Here is a 20,832-nt window from a genome sequence, read left to right as displayed (position 1 = left end):
ACCTAAAACAAACTAAGCTCTAAAGCAAAATGCAAATCCTCCTTACCAATTTCATCATCAATATTGTATCTTCACATAAGGCCGAGTATCGACTTTTTTGGTTATATAAATTACAAATACAAACTAAACTTTAAGTTTTCCTTTGGGGACATAATTTACAGTTGGAAAAAGGGCAATAAATTGCTATATATTTAGTATATTTAATTGCAATACTCAGCATATCGCAACATATTTATCACTGCAATAGCCTCTGGAGATTCCCACCCCTACTCAACAGTGGCAACATCAGTAACTTGGCATGGTGGATGCTATTAGTTTTTAACCTGTGACCTGTGAAAAATTAATCGTTAAAAATGGAATCCTAGAATTGAAGAAAGTATGGTTATTCACTAACGTCACATATAGGAGTGCTGAATGTAGTGTTTTTTACAGCATGGATGGTGCTTATTTTTGGCGAAATTTTAAATGCGACATAGAAATGATGTGTTCAGGGACTGTCTGAAATTTAAAAATCCAATGATAATTTCTGTTTTTACAGTTTCTGACCATGAATAATACTATAATTTTTTTTATATCTTTTTGAGAACATGCCTTTCAAACCTGCCAGCTAGATTTGGAGTTCAGAGAGAATTTAAAATAAATATAAACTGCAACCATTTAAGGGTGTATGTCCCCTCCCTAAGCCAAAATAAAAAATATTTGACCCATTTTGCACCACAGCCTCCCCCCTCATAAACAAAGAACAGTCCCTAAATGACAGTTAGCAAGCTAGCTATCTAGACCTTTCCCTTCTTTATTTAATCACTTTCTATTGAATTAACTGATGCACAAAATGGCACGAGAGAGTAAAAAGCCCAACACAGAGAAGCTCAGAAGCCATGACTAGCATGTTCGCGTTTTGCTAGCTGTTAGCAGACATCTCATAGCTATAGTAGTAGGTCAGGCTCTAAAGCCTCAATATTGTTTTGTGAGGACGGGTAGATAAACATTGGTGGTTTGACCTAGTGTGTCAGTAGGTATAATTTTGGCACGTGGAGAAAGCTAAGCTAACAGTTTCCCTTTGCCTCCAGTCTTTTTGCTAAGCTAAGCTAAGCTAAGTGCCTCCTGACTAAACATTAGTGTAGTGTAAATACCTCTCAGGAAAAAAATGGGAATGAGTACATTTCCCAAAATGTCAGACTATTCTTTAACATGAATTCAGTGAACATAAACCCTCTTTAAGAGCTCGTTACATTTACATTACAGAGATACAAAAGCAAAGAGGAGGAATGTTGCAGCCTTTAGATATTGAATGGAAATGTTTGCAGGCATTCTCCAATGAAAGAGACTTTCGGTAGGGACCTTGTACAAACATTAATTGCGCAACTATTCTCACACACCCACGATAACCTGCATTACATCAGAGTCATTATTCTTAGTGAAAGATTAACTTCAGGGGTTTAAACGTTACACCCATTAGGTGCTAAATTAGGTGTATCGCAGTTTTGACAAACAGCAAGGTGCGTAGAAACGAGCGTGCTTCGCTTGTTACAGCTGGTGTGTGTATGAAGGTGTGTGTGTTGTGTGTGTCGTGCGTCAGAGCTCGGCCCGTGCTGCTGCTGCTGCAGAGTGAGAACACGTTTGGCTCCAGCTGCTAATCCAGCCGGATGCCTTTGCCATGATGTGTCTCTCGGCACCAGGAAATCCCCTCAATGTCTTCATTCAGGCAGCCTGCCTCACACACACAGAGTCGCTGCCTCGCTTGCCCTTACACACACTTTGTTAGCTTGCAAGTTGCAGCACTCGCCTCTCAAAGCCAGTGTTATTCTTAAAACACTCCCGGGGCTGGAGCTTGTGCCTTGCGTCTTCAACTCCAAGCTCTTTTAGCTGTTCTGGTTTCGGAGACAGCTACGGGAGAATAACTCCCTTTATGTAAACTATCTCGGACTGGAGTTCCAACTGCATTTCACCCACTGCCACTTTCACCGTTCTCGGCTTTAGCTTGGGAAAAAAAGAAAGATGCAGAGTGATGATGCAATGCCCAGCAATCAGCCTCCATTGTGTAATGTTGCTCACTCTGCTTAGCTTCCTGGAATTCCCCCTTTTCTTATGCTAGTCACATTTCACCCAAGACACAAGACGAAGACGAACAGGAAATGAACTGAAGGTACCCCAACTTATCCACATACCAGAGAAAAAACAAATTCTCAACCCCTCTCGGTCACATAAGGTTCCTCAAGTTCCTGCAGTTGGTTTGTGGGGCTGCTCCTGGCAGTGATGTGTGAGCTGGTTGCTTTCCACTGTGCTGGTGGTTAGCCTTGGCTGGCCTCGGCCTGGCAGCGGCTGCCGACCAGGCCTCGGTGATGTAATAAATTCATTTATAGGCGGCCATCACTGCCGGCTCTGTACGCCACCACGCAATTCTCACACTCTCACTGCCCCCTTCGCCAACCAGCCCTCCCACTCTCCCCTCTCTACTATTATCCATAGGCAGCACAGGCTTCACACATACACACACACGGATACACACATGCAGGCCTCTGTTGTTTGTTTTGTATCCTTGACTGCCAGTGCTCAGGGTAGTTTGGAGCTGCGAGCCTGCAGAGGCAGGACTGAAACAAGACTTGCCACCAGAGAGAAAGAGAGGCACAATACTGAGAAATAAAGACTGAGGAAAATACAAAAAGACCAAACACATAGCTGTAAATATGATTATTGTTAAGTTTGCATTTCTCTGTTAGTCTAGGTATCCATTGGGAAGTTAACAGAAAATCAAGTCACCTAAAAATGCTCATTTTTGCTTAATAAAATACTTTTTCCCCTGTCCTTGTTTTTATATCTTTTTAAATTTAATATATTTTGGTTTTGGACAAAAAAAATCAAGTAAATAGGAATTTTGTTGACTTAATTCCTGAAGATTCATCAAAAAATAATTTAATCTCACTCATTTATTTCACAATTCTCAAGTTAAATTCCATCTCTACAAATCCTTCATACTTTTCTGGAATGACACATGCAGAACAATGGCACCATGACGATTATGTTTGCTGTGGCCGCAGAGCGGCCGTGCGGACAAACGCTCCATTCCCTCGTGTCCATCTTTGACTGATTCAATCAAAAATCCATTAATTTCCTGATGTGGAATAACGCGGTTAGCCCTGCTCCGTATTCAGAACAGAGACGGTGACTCAGTTCCTTCCTGTTGGGAGAGTACAGGCCTGGTCGAGCAGTTAGTCATCCACCACTCCTGACAGCTTATATTTTAACTAGCCGTCGTCCTGTGCGTCCCAACAGGGAGCTTCAGGTCGGTGCGCTCTATAGATGAATGAAACACTGTGATTTTTTTTGTATGGAGGAATGCCGGTTGTTTACACACCTAGTTGTGATTATACTCATTCCTCAATTGTTCTGTCTGTGTTATCTCCCTAAACAAGCACGCAGGGAGGAAGACACCATAAGTGGCTCACCTGTCTCACAATTACCTGGCCTTATCACAATCAAACAACCCACACACAGAGTTATAAACTTGTTGCAGCAGAGAGGAATGTGCTAATGAGGCACCATCACAACATGCTACTGCATTTGATAAGAGACGTGCTTATGTGATTGTCTCTAATTAGACTTAATTCTCAGTCATTTAGTTCTGGTTTGGTGCTTTGGCATAATAAACCGTTAAAGTTATCATTAATTTCAAGAATACCTCACTCTCTGTCTGTTTTAGCTGTTTGCACTAAGGAATCTCATTGTATGGGTGTAACTTTCTCTTATCGCTCTGCTGTATTTAGCCTCTGTGTAACAGGAGGGAGTGTGCCGTCATTTCTCAATTTACTCTTGCTGCTATATTAAGATAGTCCAACATGACGTCCACCTCTCTGCTGATGTGGTTTGACCTCAGTTTATGTTAAGTGTGCTGACTGGGCCAGAGGTGTTTGTGGTCGCCAAGAGAGCTTGTAGGTGTAGCTTCCAAGTAAAAAGGAGCTTAGAGTGTAAAGGAGAATATTGATAAAGGTTATGCTGGGAGAAACTTAAAACATGAATGTATTTTTAAAAAAGTCAAACACAGCCACAATTCCTTGATTTATGTCAATTGTAACTAGCTTTTTGACAGTATTAACCTTGTCCAAATGCCACAGCACAACAATTAGGAAATAAAAAACAATAAACCAAATCAAATCAAGTTTATCTATATAGCACATTTAAAAACAACCACAGTTGACCAAAGTGCTGTACAAAATAAAAGAATGACACACATAGCAATATAAAATGTACACAAATATATAACAGAATAAAACGGTAAGAACAATTACATACGTAAAAAAAGGTTATAAAATACTAAAATATTAAAACCACTGCAAACAACCAATGGCCATTGAAAACATGTACGTTTTAAGATTTGTCTTAAAGTGTCAATGGAGGGGGAGCATTTGATTGAGAACGCTAGGCTATTCCAAAGGTTTGGAGCAGCGACCGCAAAGGCACAATCTCCCTTACCCACCAGCCTTGACCGTGGGACAGTTATAAGACATTGCTCTGAGGATCTAAGAGGTCGGGAGTTGGAGTAGGGGCAGAGAAGTTCATAAAAGAACCTTAAAATCAATCCTGCATTTGATAGGTAGCCAGTGCAGGGATGCTAGCGCTGGTATAAATGCAATTAAAGCAGACAAAAAAGTAACAGTTTAACCAGATAGCCTGCTAAATAATCTACGGTAGAAGCACAAATATCAAGGAAAAATGACCAAATCAACAAAATCTGCAAGTGTCCAAATTGATTAGGCAAAACACTCCGCTTCCGAAACACTCCCGCTGTGGTGTGACACTGTGCAGAGGATGGAACAACACCAGGTAGAAGCCAGAGGATAATGAGAATGTTGAATTATTCATCTTGTATCATACCTAACTTTAGGGGATCATAACATATCAGGTATAGTATTAATCTGCAGATGACCAAACTTTTATATGGATGCCAGTTTTTGAGCTATGACAAAGGCCAAAATGGGGCTTTCAACAGACTAGGTCAGGCTTGTTGTTTGTAGACGAGCTGATTGCCATAAAACTTGCAGACTTGACCAGCTGGTTAAGAGGAGCGAGGAGTCAGCAGTGAGTGACGATATAAAAAGTCAATAAAACAGGTTTTTCAACAAGTGCAAATCATCGCGACCAAGAGAGATCCTCGAGCACAAAGTCATATTGTGCACACAAAATATTAGGCTGATTGGACCAGTAGTTTGTAAGATTAGCTGCAGACAGACAGATACACACAGTCACTCGTGCATGCATACTCATGACCAAAGGCGTGATTATAAAACACACCCCTGTTTAGTTCAATTTACTCTTGCCGTTACAGCCTGACTTGGTCAAGTTGTTTCCTTTATCTACTCTCATTCGCATATTTCACGAGGAGCGTTGGTGCGTTGGGCTTTTGTGCCGAAAATTGCTTTCTAGAACACTGCGATATCGATCTGAATTCGATTAATTGTTCAGCCCTGGTGTTTTTGTGCTTTGACCCCTGGGCGAACCTAACGGACTTGCCCACTGTCGGCCAACAGCTGGCGACAAGAGCCGTACAGTGGGACTTAGATCAAATGGCACCTCGGACCCCATCTGCTCCCCTGTGCTACTATCACACTTTGTATGTGAATGACATTCCCAGTGGTCTTTTACACACATACACATGCACACATAGAGACAAAGATCCCTTTTACTTTAAAGAATGTGGTCTTTCCTGCAGGTGCTGTTTGTGTTGCGGGGCACACACCTGGCCTGGTTTCCCAGTGAACGAAGAGTGTGTGTGTGTGTTTTCATAATGAATGCACCCGGGGCTCATCTGAGAGGCAGGCAGGAGCTGAGGTCAACGACCTCTTCTTTATATTGTAATCACCGCACTCAGATAATTGGTTCTATTAAAGTCTCTTGATATGGTAATGTCTGACATGCTCATCTGCATGATTGCCCCCTTTAGACACCAGAGCGTGTGAGTGTGTGCGGCAGAAAGTGTGAAGTGGGAGATGAGAAGTGAGAAATGGAGAAGCGGCTAGATGCTGAGCGCCGGTCTCTTTTGCACTTGCAGGTTTTGCTAAATGAATTTTTAAGGGTTTAATGAACGCTATAGACCTGTCCCCTGTGAGGAGTGAAGTGTGAATGTGAAACACACTTGACTCGCTCTTGTTTAGCCTCCCGATTTCTCCCATCAAAGTCAGTTCATGTATGAGCCTGCAGTCACTTTGATTCTGAATCAGTCAGTGTTTGACAAAAGAAAAGATCAATCGTTGTCTGATTACTGAGACCGAATTTCAGCTGAGGAATTACGTTCTTGAAATCCCTCCGTTGATACAGAACATTGACGAGCTTAATAACAGAGCTCCAGGCCACGCACTCGCAACCACATCGCCCCCTGCAACAGCCACTCATAGACGCACATGCTGCATTATTAAACACCTTTTCTCTTTCACTGCTTTTGTATGCAGAGTACAGAGTTTGAGAGCCACCAGCATTGTTAGGTTTATCCACAGCATCAGAATTCTTTCACTTCACTCGCACCTAAACAGAGATAAAGATCAGAGAAGATTTGCAGCGTTCAGGTGTACAGAGAAAAAACTTTCAAGGTATCTCCTCTTTTCATAGATGTGTTGTTTCGATTTTGTTAGAGAGACACACCACTGGACGTTTTTTCCATTAGTGGAAAGTCCACAGATGGCATTTGAACAGGAAGTATCAAACCAGGTGTTGCCTCATTGCGTTGTCTAAGCCAACACAACCTCCAACGCAAAGCACATGGCGAAGGATCAGACAGACTTGCACTTACCTTCCTGGGCTATCATCACTCATCCGTGACACTGTAAATGTCGAGGAATGGTCACATGTGTAGCTGATGTCACCATGGAAAGTGAGTTTAAAGAGCTGTGGGTCATTGTACAGTTGTAGTTTCTTTATTGAACTTCACTGGAGTGAGAGTGATTTCACAGACATAATATGTGTTTGTCTTGTTTAGATGACGAGGAGGCGCTTAACTCCATTATGAAGGACCTGGCAGCCCTGGGCCGCTGCTACACCCAGCACAACAGCCACAAGCCCAAGAACAGAACCTTACTCTACAGACAGGTACGCGTGGCATCCATTTGTGCTTCATTTAAAGGGACAATGCATTTGTGGTCTATATTTTGAGTCTAGATGTCAACCTCTGACCACCTCTGGCAGGCTGAAATGGTGGCTGTAAAAGGTTTGTGGTTCGTAAAATGGAATTCTAATGCTGAAGTGGTGTCAAAACATCCTTGGCAATAGTTGGGCAATGTATCGATATTATACCAATACTGTGATATGAGATATTGTCTTAGATTTTGGATATTGTAGTATTTTTAATGTTGTCTTCTCCTGTTTTTAAAGGGACAGTTTACCCCCCAAAAAGAAATACATTATCTTCCTCTTACCTGTAGTGCTGTTTATCAATCTAGAGTGTTTTGATGTAAGTTGCTGACTGTTTTAGATATTGGCTATAGAGATGTTTGCCTTCTCTCCAATATAATGGCACTAGATAGCACTCAGCTTGTGGTGCTCAAAGCGCCAAAAAAATACCTTTGAAAAACACAACAGCAATGTCTCTCTCAGGAAATCTTGATCCGGTTACTCAAGATAATCCACAGATCTTGTTGTGGGCAGTTTCATGTAGGGACTATTTGCCAACCTTGCAAAAGGAGGCATGCAACTACTGCTAGCTCACCTGGCATCACTGAGCTAGCTAACGTTACAGTTTAGCCGAAGGGACCCCAGTTATGTTAAGATCTCGCCATGGCATGAGCACGAGTCTCTCATACGTGAGTAGATGTACGCTTCCTTCTGCGAGATGATTCGGCTTTGACATTTCTGTTGAGTGTTTCAGATATATTTGTTTGAGCACCACAAGCTGAGTACCATCTAGTTCCATTATATCCGAGAGAACCAGACATCTCTACGACCGCTATCTCCAACACTCGACAACTCAAACCCAACCCAATCCTAAAACTTCAACTAAAGGCCCAGTCCCTTTTACTAGCCTGATGTGGCAACATATTTTGACAAATAATGGCCTGTCTCAATTAGAGGCCTGATTTGGTTGCCAAGCAGTTCATCATTATACAAGTTCTTTGGATGTATGAAAGCTACCTATCTGAGCTTAACGTTAGTTAGCTGCTTAGATCGCACATACAAATTTAAGTGTTTAAACTTTTGCCAATATGGAGATGCTACATGTCGTTAGCTAAGTTAGATTCTCCACAATTCAATCATTCAGTTCATTTTACTGAAAAGCCTGTCCCAAATATAAGCCTGTTGAGTTCAGTGCTTTAATACTAGCCTGGGCTACTAAATGAAGTTTTACGGTAGCTAATTACCACTACAGGTAAGAGGAAGTATGCGTGAACTGTCCCTTTAAAGGCTGTATTAACAGTAAAGTGAAGCTGTTCTATTATTTACTTTCACTTAGTCATTATATCCATGCACTTACTCATTATTGATCAAATAGCCAACCCTGCAGCATCACTGCAATATCAATATCAAAGTATTTATGCAAAAATATTAGATTTTTGCATAAATACACAGCTACATCATAATTGCATGAGCTTATTTATCCATATTTTAATAAAACAGTGAGCAATTGGGATGTGCTGAGTATACAGAGGTCAGAGAAGAAGTGGATTATGTTGCGTGAATAGTTTGAGATGAAGCTTTTTCTGCTGTAAAACCACCCTGCCATTGGAAACCATTGTAACGGACGTGAGCGCAGTCCGATCACAGCTGCTGCTCTTCATGCAAACTATAAACTTTTTACAGCCTTCGTTCAAACCTACAGGGGGTGAGTGAAGGTTTTTTGAGATTCGCATTAAAGCTGTCGCACATTCTGCTCAATTACAGTTTATTAACCACACACACCAAGAGCACAGCAGTGCCTTCAACCTTTACTGTCACTCTGGGTGTTCACAAAAAAACCTCAGCTGCACTTCCTTTTTTATTTTTTTTTATTTTTTTTTGTTGGACTGACAACTGCTGGCTGCCAAAGTCAGGTGAAGGTTGTGCTGTAGTTGAGGAGAGGACATTGTGCAGCTGAGAGGAGCTTATTCTGAGTCTAATTCCAACACATTTTACAGATGCTAATGTGACACTGTGCTGCATTCATTAATGTTTATCGTCATGGGAATTCTAGGCTTGAATCAAAAAGGAGATTTGACACTGTGCGGGATGTAGCGGCACGTTGCAGGTGCAAACAAACAAAGCAAGTTGGAGTGTTTGGTCCAGCTTGTGCTTTAACTGGTCCACTGTGACAATGAGAAATCTGAGGACAGAGAAATATGCGGCAAGGTGGGAATACATTGTTAATGTGCACACATCATGCACATAAAACTTACATACACACTTATGTGTCTGAGAATTTATTTGTTGCCTGTAAATTACATATGATTATGGTGTTTATTAATGTTGGAATTTACATTTAATTTGTGTTTTTTTATTTTTATTTATTTATGTTTGTTTTGTTTGGGTTTTTTTTAGATTTTTTAAATTAAAGAAATATTTTATTGAATTTTATTTTATTTTTTATATTTTGAATATATATAAACCAAGTCACATTTTGGTCAACAAATCATATGACTCTTTCTTTCTCTGTTGGTATTTATTTGTACAAAAGTAAACATTTTAATTACTAATTACAAACAAAACAAAGACAAATCTGGGTTTACATTAAATTATAGGATGTGTCTGACCATTTAGACTTCTACATTCGCAAAGTCATCCCAAACAAAGTTAATGTTTTATTGCCTGCCACCTTCCAGAGTTTAATTTCTCTCAGTCACCTTGTGTCGCTTTCTGAAGTCGTTTCCTTGTGTGTTTGTTCCCTCTGTGGAATGATAATTGGTAAATCCTCTTGAAGCACCAGTGTTTATGATGCGCCATAAACAAACAGCGAGGAACAGAGACAGTTTCCGCTTAGCGTTGGGGTAAACCCCTACTTTTTTTTTTACCCGGTTGCTCGCAGAGATATGATGTCAGTTTATCACCATGACCTCATGCAGACTTGCAGGCTCCTCCAGATTCCTGCCCTCTTGGGCGATGACTCCAAAAATAGAAAACTTATATTGTGTCATGCCACCTCTGGAGTCAAATTGAGGGATTATGTTGTCTTTGTACTGCAGGACAAAATTCAGCAGCAGCAGTGCAAAACACGTGTCATTATAATGCTGTTTGTCACTTAAATTCCTTGTCCAGCTTATTGCTTTTATTTATTCAGCAGCCCAAATCCCACATTTCAACTTTCCACTTCCATAACTCCCCTCTGTTGTTATTTTTCCTCTCAACAGGATTTAAGAGTCAAGCTGGAGCATGAGAGAGAAAAACGGTATGTTGGAACCTCTGTATTGTTTTTTCTGCTCCTCTGTCCAAGCCTTAACTCCTCACTTCGGATCTTTCTTGTTATGCTTTGCCATGCCTGGGATTTTGGTGTCTAGTGGAAATCACAGTTACATGCCAGAGTAGCATAAAGAGAGAGGGAAAATTCCTGTTTTGACATTTAGCCGCGGCCTTGTGTTTTCAGGCTCGGACGGGCCGCTTGAGAAGGGAAAAGAAACAGAGAGAGGGCCCGTGAGAGGGAGTGAGCGAAAAGACAGTGTCCAGTCTTCCAGGCACACCCCAAATTAATACTTCATCGTCTGTGTTTTCTGTCCTCCCTCACACCACCAGCCTCGGAGTTACTCAAGAGGCAGAGCATGGACACACAGACTCTGTCTGGAGACGGCCTTCTCCCACCGAGGTGCCTTACAGTTTGTTTACCACGCTGGAGCACTTTGAAAGTGGCGGCGCCCAGTATAAATAACAGATCTTTTGAAACGGGAGAGGCTTTATTTGGTGCTGGGCTTCATTTTGTCTACACTGGGGTTGCAGTTTCCATGTATGGATGCTGTGGGAGCCTCTCAGGTCCTTGTCTGGCCTTTAGCATCACATCCTGGTCGAGGCCCAAGTTCACAGACAGACTTTGTCCCCTCGTTAAACAACCCGCAGAGAGTCTAAACTCCAAACAATTCCTTAGGGGGTGAAATGACAAACACAGAACGCACTGTTACAGTGGAAAACACATCAGAGGGAGACTGACCAGAACTTACAAGAGTAATTGCCTTGATTCATCAGAATATAGAGCGGGGGAAACAGGCGCTGGTTCAGTGAGGCTGTGATTAGAAAACCACAGGCTCTCAGGAGTGAGAAAGAGAAAGGAAACGACACGCTCCTCTTGCAGAATACGGCTTCACGTTGGGCCTCTCCACTTTTTCACAGCCCTAATTGGCTACTGTTGAGCTAGAGACAAGTTTTTCATGTTCCTGCCTCCCTCTGTTTCTCCGTCTTGCAGTCTTCTTCTCTTTCTCTAGAGCTCCCCTCACACCACTCTGCTCTCTGGGAACAGACAGACAACAGCTCACCCTGGAAAACTCCATTCACTGATTTCAAAAGCAACTTTTTTTCTTTAATTCATCTTGTGAATTCACACTCCTCTCTTCTTTCTGTCATGTTGTTAGTTAGCTTTTTTCGTGTTACGCTTGTCCGAGCTGTGACTGCTTTCACTTTGATTTACAGTAGGGCCTGTTTTGGAAATCAGTAGGATATCCTGAGTTTGTTACCTCCTGTGGTAAAATAATAATATCATATTGTAGCTTTAGCATGGCCTACATATGTATTTATTTAAAGCTGCCCTAATCACTGGTCTTAAATTACCGGTGGATTACATTATTATGTAAATGTAAAAGGGGTCATTTGAACTGACAAAGCCACAAAGAACTGACCCTATTGTAAGCTCCTTTTTAAAACGGCCACTTTCCAATCCTACGTTAGCAACCGTAAAGCATAAGAGGCCTGTCAAGCTTTCACAACAAAGGAAAATACTGTGACTATGTGCATATGAAACCTGCAAGCCTGACAGCAGATATCCTCAAAGTTTAGACTAACACGTTAGCTAGTTAGCACGTTAGCAAACAAAGACGGTGAATAATGATTATACGCTACTTAAATTTTAACATTAAGTGAGGTAGTTGTGTACCACTTGAGGCTTTTTTAGCTTTAAACAAATGTAAAAGAAGGATCATTTCCTTTTCTAGCAATGGGCTAAAATATTCGATAATGAAGGCTAAAGGAAACGTTAGCTTAAAATAGAAGAATATCAGGGTGTCTACAGGTCCTTAACCAGTCTTGAAACGTCCTAAATTCAGTGTTACAGCAATAAGGCCTTGAAAGTTCTTAGATAGTCTTAAATTTGAATTTGTGAGGTCTTAACTGCTACAAACATTTTTATCTAATTTCATTTATCCATTTCTTAATTTGTGTTTGTGAAAATAGTGAAGACTTTGTGGTTAAAAGTTAACCATCATTTTACTTCACACTTGCACTTACCTGTTGGGAAAATGTATATTGACTTAACTCACTCTAATAACCATATTTCCTACGTAACACTTAACAAGACCACATACTACTTGCCTGCAATGCTTACCTGCAATTCTTTTACAATGATTTGTTCAATAATCTGTCCTAAATTTGGTTAAAATGTGTCTTAAACAGGTCTTAAAAAGCATTAAATTTAAGTGTCTGATACACCCTGTATATTGACTTACCCTGCACAAGAACATTATTGTTCCTGCATGTTTGTCGTTAATGAAATTATCAAGACACAGGGTTCATGAAGCTTGCATCGCATCCGATGAGCTTTTCTCTTATTTTTAATGTCCTTTTCATTTTCATTACGCATTTGGAATATCCCTCACTGATATTGCTGAGAACGCCAAATTGACTTGCTGAGTGCGAAAGTTTTACAGGCTTGACAACTGTAACCGAGGCGGGTGGGCTTAGCGAAGGCTCAACCGTCATCAGACTCTGCAGTTCCTGACAGCTCTACAGAGTGTTTTAGCTTCTTTCAGCTCAATGTTTTGTTTTCTAATCTGCAGCTTAACTGTTTTTACCCAAGCTTAAAGTAAAGTAAATTTATTGTCCCCCAAGGGAAATTCGTCTTGGTGCTCGTAGTCGCAAGCAGCTTTAGTAAAATGCTCTAAAAACCCACTGTACACTGCCTGCCCAGCACCAAACGGCAGACAGACTAAGTTAGCCAGTGAACATAGGGAAGCATAGAGTGGTGCAGAAATGGGTCCTAAAACCTGGAAGTAAGTTAGCATTTTTTTCATCGGGTTTGGATAGATGCCTGAAATAGTCTTTGTGTAACACAAAATGAAGAGATTTTTGACATAAAATGGTCAGTAAATACCCTACTCGTGAACTTTTAAGCTTTAACATGTGTTTAAAAAAGCAATTGCTAACAAGTGGCTAAATGAGACGACAGAGGTTGTCACCAAACACGACTCCACAGCCTGGCGGCAACGTTGAAGTCATGGGACCGTGTTGTTCGTTTATATCCTAATGTTTGCATGTTAGAATTTACACTTCAAAAATAAAAAAAGTTGTGTTCATTTTTGAAGATTATCTTGATCAACAAAACATGCAAGGATAGAATAGAATAGATCTTTAATGTCCACCATTGCTGGAAATTTGTCTTTGGCTCACCAAACACAAAAGCCAACATTGTAAAAAAGAGACTAATAGTCAGTAAGACAAGAAACATTACACAGTAAAGGATACTGATGACACTTGGGATAAAGGACTTCTTAAATACATTCTTAGTTACCAGAGGGACTCTGTAGTGCCTCCCGGAGCTCCAGAGCTTCAACTGGCTGAAGAGAGTATGGGAGCTATCTGCCAAGATACTCCTTGCTTTCTTCCTCATCCTTTCTGTAAAGAGTTGGGTCAAGGGCTTTTGTGGCCTGCCAACTATTTTACTTGCCATTGTTAGTATAAATTGTTATTATAAACGTTTGTTTGCAGTGGAGCTAATTTGTGGCAATGATCCAAAAATCCAATGGAAAAATCCTGGCAGCACTCTATTTAGCAGCTAAAGAGCCCGATACTTTTTCCAAGAGTTGGTGGAGAACAAAAACAGAGCTAAAAGAAAGAGTAAATGTTAACTTGCATTCATCAAGTGGACAAAAACATGACTCTAAATGAGCGCAGGATGTGTACAAATGCAGCTGTTTGCTAGCATGTTTGCCATATCATCTGAAAATGCAATATGTCAGTATTGCGTTTTCACTTGTCCCCACTGCCTACAAGTGGCCAAAAAAATCACTTCCAGCAGGTTTAATGTTTATATGTCTAGAGAAAATTATATAAGCGTAGCATTGGCAAAAGCAGCAAAACATAACATTTACAGTCTTGACACAAAACACAGGCAGTAGTACAATAAAAATCCCATTAAAGCTTGTTAAATTAAAAGGCAACTGAACTACATTTCTGAGCCTTTGTCAAAAAACGTTTCAACTCGAGCTGCTAAGCAAGAAAACCTGAATCTGATTATGACGGCACTTATGGCCAAGTTCTCAATAACACTCTGAGAACACAAAGGTGAAATCTTTATGTTTTTTTATTTAAAAAAAAAACTCAACTGTATGATCATAATCCAAGTTACAGCACCAGTGTGAATTACAAGTTATATCTGAGCACAGCACTTAAGGTATTAGGAGTCCCTGAGTCAGGATAACCGTGTTGTCTGTCCACAATGGAATCTAATTGGACGCTCTCTCTTTTCATTGGCAAGCGCTGAAGGTTTGGGGCAGGAAATAGGAGCTGTGTCTCTCTCTTCCCCCTGGCTCTGCCTCAGGGTCTTCTGCCAGAGAGTGAAGGAACTGAGCCAGACCTGTTTTTTTTTTTTTTTTTTCTGATGTGATTGTGTCCATGAGAGAAAGGCTAAGAGAAAGAGAGAGTGTGCTGAGACGTGTGAAAGCATTCTTTCTACTCGGCAGATCTGTGCGTCCACATGCTCGCACAGAGGAAGGAAAGCCATATCTTTTGGAGCAGCATCCTCACAACCCCCCTCCCCCCTCCTCCACATCCCTCCAGCTCTTTATCAGACACATCATCATCGAGTATAAACAGAGACGGAGAGCGTTTAGCTGTGCTGCTGCTCGCCTCTGATCTGCAGGCCTCCCTCTTCCCAGAATGCTCTCCTCAAATGAGGGAACCAATGAGCAGTCATTAAGATAGGCAGAGCTTTGGCCTCTGATGAGGAAATGATGGGATAAAAACAAGTCCTTTTATCAGGATACTATAAAGAGATAGTGGGCTACGGATTCTTCAAAAGCAGAGAGTGAGGGGAGACGGATAAAGAAGAGAGGAGAAGAAGTGCTGGAGAGAATCTCTTTCTCTTTCTTTCCTTTTATTTTGTCAGGCTGTCTCCTTTATTTTCTCTCTCACAGTCTGTAAATATCTCCACGTCTCTGTATCTGTCACTCTTTAAAAGAGGAGGGAAAGACACACATCCTGCTGCTTTTGCTGCCGCTCCAGATTTTTTCCCCTTTCCTCTCAGGAAGTTTCCCATCTGCCTTTGTGCCGGCTTAGTGGAGAGGCCCAGTGGTGTTGAAACAGTGGCCGATGCACACACTGATTGGGAAGCACACTCATGCATGTAGAGCTTTACAAACACGCACGCATCCATATATACACTCACTACAAACACTCACTGATAAGCTCGGACAGACTGAGTGGGCACACTCAGTCGTACACGTAGGCGGACAGTAGATAAGACATTCATATACATCAGCGGGGGGTCACTCTGGCACTTTGTGTTTGTATTGGGTTGATTAATGCCCCTTTGGCATCAGCTCGCTCCTCTCCTTGACCCAGATGACCTGCCCATTTCTCTTCTTGTAACCATAGAAACACTGTCATAAAATGGATTAGGAAGACATTCTTACATGGTCATCCAATCTAAACACCAGTATAGAATATCTCCTTCTTCCTGTCCCACCTTTTTCCCCTCTGTGTCATGTTGCCATGTAAAGAAATTCTAACACACATGTTAACTATGAGCAGGTATAGCTGCCAGTCACATGCGATTTTGTCAAAGTCCCAGCTCACAGTGGTTTTCAGTTTCTGAGCTCCTGAATTTCACAGCTAGACACAACACTGGCTTCTTTTTCCGACCTCTGACCCCGCCAATGTTCTCTGCTTCCCAGAATCATCCCGTTTCAGAGGCCGCTGAAGATCAAGGAGCTGCTGCAGAAAGTGACCGAGGCCTTTGGCCAGCAGATGGACATGTTCTTCATGGAAAAAGAGGTACAAAAACAACTAGCAGACATTCAGTTAAGAGCCTTGGCGGCTGATATGGGTCTAATTAAGAATGTCACAAGCATTCAGAAAACAAAAAAGTAGCTAATACTTTATCTAGGTTCCATTGCAGTAAGATACTGTCAGTGTCTCGAGAGCTTAGAAAAAGCCTTTTTTTGTAGATTAGCAAGGCTTAAAAGGGCACATAAGATTCTTTTACTTATTTTCTGTCATACATTTAACACAGTGTCAGATATTCATATTTAACATGGCTAAATTTATAAAATACATACAAAAGTAATCCATGTGAACAAAATCCTTAGGCTTCAGACCATCCTGAGTTTTTTTTTACTTCTTTGCCTACATGCTGACAGCAAGTTTTTACATTACATAGCCTACACTGCTACATGTAGCCACATGCTAACGTCAGAAAAACATGTCATCTTGGTTTTAGATGTTAATTTCTCCCTGATTTCAGATCATAATCCTGCTGTATTGTGTCTGGTTGTGTTAAGAAGATTTTATTGGTGATTTTTCACTGTAGAAATTCCTGCTATGCCAGTCATTCCCCGGCTGCAGTTACACTGCTACATGTAGCTACATGCTAACGTCAGGGAAACATGTAATCTTGGTTGCTGATATTGTTAACTTCTCCACAATGTCAGATCATATTCCTGCTGGAACATGTGTGATTGTGAAGATTTTGGGTTAGAAACGTTTATTGGTGATTTTTCATGGTAAAAGTGCTGCTATACTTCGATAGTCATTCCCCGGCTGCAATTACACTGCAACATGCTAACGTCAGGGAAAGATGTAATTTTGGTTGCTGATGTTGTTAATTTCTCCGCAATTTGCAATCATTGGCAGATTGGCAGATATATAGATGAGGAAAGGTTGTGTTGGGGGAGTGCATATTTATTTTGTAACACTGGGTGGTACTTGAACTGTAGATAAACTGGGTTATTACTTATATATTTAATTGGGTGGTAAATAGACTGGGGATAGTTGTATATTAAATTTGGGAATTTGTTGAAATAATATGAGTTTTTTGTTTTGTTTTGTTTTGAAAGAAAGTCTTTCATTTATTCATGTTACTACTGGAACTTACGGTTGTGAATATATTGGTTTAAAAGCTTTTATCCGTGATTTTGCTGGTACAAAGTGCCGCTATATTTCGATACAGTCATTCCCTAGCTGCATTTACGATACAGAGATACCAAGGCGTGGAAGACCTAAAGCAGAGTGTCTCAGGCAGAGGGTGGATACAGGTGTTACAGCACAGACAGTATGAGGAGAATAAAATGGTTTTTGACCATTGAAGAATTTAAATATGTTCTAGTGGGAACTCAAAATACAAGTATGACCCTGAAAATGAGCATAATAGGTCCCCTTTAACATGACAACCACAACATCTACAGTGCGTCATGCGTGCCCTGATGGTCTTACATGCCACCATTCTGGAACAATGGGGAATTAAAGGTCATGTGCTGTATATTTTCTTGTCCTTTCAGTTGCTGCTGCCCCTGAAGACCCAGGAGGACCTGGATCAGGCGGTGCTGACGTTGAGCTGCAGCTCGGGGGCCAATGGGCTGCTCAGGATATTGCTAAAGACCCCTAAGAACAACCATGTGAGTTCCTAACAACATACTGCAGATATGAACTGATCACTGAGACACACAAAATAAAGAAGTGATGTCACTGTGTTTAAATAGTAACCATGACAACTGTATTGAGAACAGCTGCAGGTTAGTCACATGCTGACAGCTAGCGTGAACTCAGCTGCATGATGTCATTCTCTTTTTAAAACTATGTAACCTCTGAAGTGAGTAAACTGCATCAGAGCTACTGTTTGCTGAACACAGTAACTCAGAGGAAACAAGCTTCCCCCTCTGACTTCATGATGTAACTGAACAATGATGTCATGCCGTCCTCACTTCCCCTCCTGGTTCTTTCCTTTTTCTCCACTTGCTTTACTTCCTATGTGTTTTCTCTTTATAGTACCTACAGGTGAACAGCAGGGACAAACAGAGCGAGATGAAGTCATCACGGTCACTGGGAGATCTGAAGGGCTCCCTACTCAAGGGCTCGGAGAGAGTGCGCAAACACTCGACAGGTGAGCTGCCATGTAGAAACACACACAAGAATGAAAAACTGATGGACCAATCAGGATGCCATTACGGCTCTATCAGGAGCTGTAAAGACGCAATTTCTCAAAAAAGCAAAAAAGCAAAGAACCAAATCCTGCTGATGCCGAGATTTCTTGCCCACCTGCTAAGGCCTCATGGGTGGCTTGTCAGTGTCAATTTACAACACAGAGCGACGCCAAAGTCATAGCAATGTCAACGGCGAGATGAGGGACATGCTTTGTCAGAGTGGACAAATGCAAATTGGAGGTGAAAGTGACAAATTTAACAGCCGGAGAGATGTCAGGTCAAAGCAAGGACAAGTGTCTGCTCTCATACCAAGCAGCTCTCGGTCTGCATCATCACCTTGATTAGTTTGCACTTTGATTCTGAAGATGTTACGCAAGAAGTGTTGATCCTCGGATGTTGAAGGTGTAATGCAGCCTATGTTTATTCACTCTCTCCCTAAGAGTTAGATGAGAACATCCTAAGCACTCTCATATCTGTTTGTCAAATGCAAAGCTATTATATTATTGAAGAATATTGAGGCCATCATGTTTGACTATTTCAAAGCCCTGTCTGGTAATTCAAAGGCAAGATATAAGAGGAGAGTTGCCCTCATGCTTGCTATCATGACATGGTTGGTGCCATTGGATACCTTAGGTTGTCTAGTTTTACATGACACCACTACCTCTGTACTAGCTTAAATAATGAGTAAAGTACGAGCATTAGTACAGCAGTGTTACTATTAAGCGACTTTTCAGACCCCTTTAGCGACTCTTTCTAAAAAGCTACTAGCACTATGGTTTCAGTGCTCCTGGACCGTTACCATGTTTTTGAACTTTCTTGACGAAGGCCCAGTGAGACTGAAACGTTAGTGTTACTAATAAATCGTAAAGATGAGCAAGAGCAGCATGCGGGATTTTCTGTTCAAAGACTCGAGGGACATTTTCCAACACACCTTCGTCTGAGACAGTTGGACATGCAAATACGTTTCATCAAACTACTAGCTACTAGTGAAAAGTTTGCCAACTTAATCAGGTCGTCAGGGAAAAGACAGAAATATATTAATTTGACTTGGTGGACCAGAGTCTGTTTTGGTTAATACTCCCGTCGGTGCTTATATGAGCCCTCTTGAGGGCTACCAGACACTTTTTCCTTTGCGATTCCTCAACTGGTAAAATTTGGATTTTTTTTCAGTGTTGTTTGTCGCACAACCAGTCACATGGAGGCTCTGCAGCACATTGGCATGTTAACATGCCATAACGAAGAAGACAATCTTATTTGTCACTTCTCCGAACAGTTCTCTGCAGTGCTACAACCCATACCAGAGGTGATCTTTCCCCCGATGCCATAGTCCCGTAGCAAAAACAGACTGGAAGTAGACTTTGAAAATGCCCAGCAGATGGTTAGCGTAGCTAGCATAAAGGCTGGAAAAAGATAGCCTGGCTCTAACCTACGGTAACAGCATATGCCTAACAAAAAATGTCTATCAGCATGTTTAGCTCTCTAAATAAATCAATTTACGGCCAGTTGGTCAAATCTGGCCGACAATAGGGTGCTGGGTGTCCTATTGACCATTTTCTAATTCACAATTAAAGTAAACTGATTCACATTTTTTGGTACTATGAATGTAAATCAGTGTTAAAGAACATTTGAAATGCATCAAAATAGAACTTGTTTATCAAAAACAGTGCTGGGGCAGGATCCCTTGGACCCCTCAACAGAGATCCAGGCTAATTATTTATGTATTGATAATTAATATTTGTTTTTTAACTGGCCCCTGGCCTCTTGTCCTTTTGCAAAAGTGGCCCCAGGCAAAACGAAATTGAGTATTCATTCCTTAATGTATATGTTGTTTGTGTAATCTGACCAGAAACCAGTTTCCAGGCAGTTAGTTTAGCTCAGTGGTTCCCCACTGGTCCAGCCAAGGGGTCCAGATTTGTCCTTAGTCATTAGTTCAAGGTCCACACAGTTTAAAATACTCAGCGTCATACTTACCTTTGTCCATGTCATCAAGCTAGTTTGCTGTTTCTGTTGAGTAGCTGTCTGTTATTCAGTCAGTCTAGAGCAGGAAACGACACTTTCCTGTGCACATATTCACTGTACATGAAAAGAAAGTTTGTTTCTTGTAAACTTGACACATTCATGAGTTACTTGCGGTCCATTCAGCATAGCTTTATATTTATCAGATTACTTTAACAGACATGAGAGTGGTGTATATCTTCTCATCTACCTTTTGGCAAGAAAGCAAAAATGTCAAACTCTTCCTTTAAGACAGACAAAGGTCCTTTTCTTGTCACGTCACACTCTTTGGCTAGATAACACGGTACACTCCAGGTCTGCCGTCCCTCCTGGCTTGTTTGGTAACACAGCGTGAAGGTTTATTTTGCTCTGTGAAATACTGAGCTCTCCCCCGTCTCCCGTGTCTGAATCTTTTCATTCCACTTATATCAGGTCTACCCAGAAAGGTCAATGTTGCAGTCACATCTCTCAGAAACATACAGAAACAACCCACACTCCTTTGCATTTTCGCAAAGCAGCTGAAAGCTCTTTATGATCACTGTCAACGCCAATCTCT

At 41.2% G+C, this 20,832-nt stretch overlaps 1 protein-coding gene across 1 annotated transcript in view; it reads left to right on the top strand.

The window, feature by feature from the left end:
* map3k22 (mitogen-activated protein kinase kinase kinase 22) overlaps nucleotides 1-20,832 on the top strand; it is a 52,904-nt gene that overhangs the window by 14,334 nt on the left and 17,738 nt on the right. Inside the window, exons 4-8 of the mRNA XM_049564880.1 lie at nucleotides 6,968-7,077; nucleotides 10,302-10,339; nucleotides 16,038-16,137; nucleotides 17,640-17,756; nucleotides 18,127-18,241. Of these exons, the coding sequence (XP_049420837.1) occupies nucleotides 6,968-7,077; nucleotides 10,302-10,339; nucleotides 16,038-16,137; nucleotides 17,640-17,756; nucleotides 18,127-18,241 (480 nt within the window). The remainder of the gene's footprint in view (nucleotides 1-6,967; nucleotides 7,078-10,301; nucleotides 10,340-16,037; nucleotides 16,138-17,639; nucleotides 17,757-18,126; nucleotides 18,242-20,832) is intronic.

Source organism: Epinephelus fuscoguttatus, linkage group LG21 (genome assembly GCF_011397635.1).
Source record: "Epinephelus fuscoguttatus linkage group LG21, E.fuscoguttatus.final_Chr_v1".
Lineage (NCBI taxonomy): Eukaryota > Metazoa > Chordata > Actinopteri > Perciformes > Serranidae > Epinephelus > Epinephelus fuscoguttatus.
The sequence above is the reverse complement of the archived record's forward strand: the minus strand, read 5'-3'. Positions and strand labels throughout refer to the sequence as shown.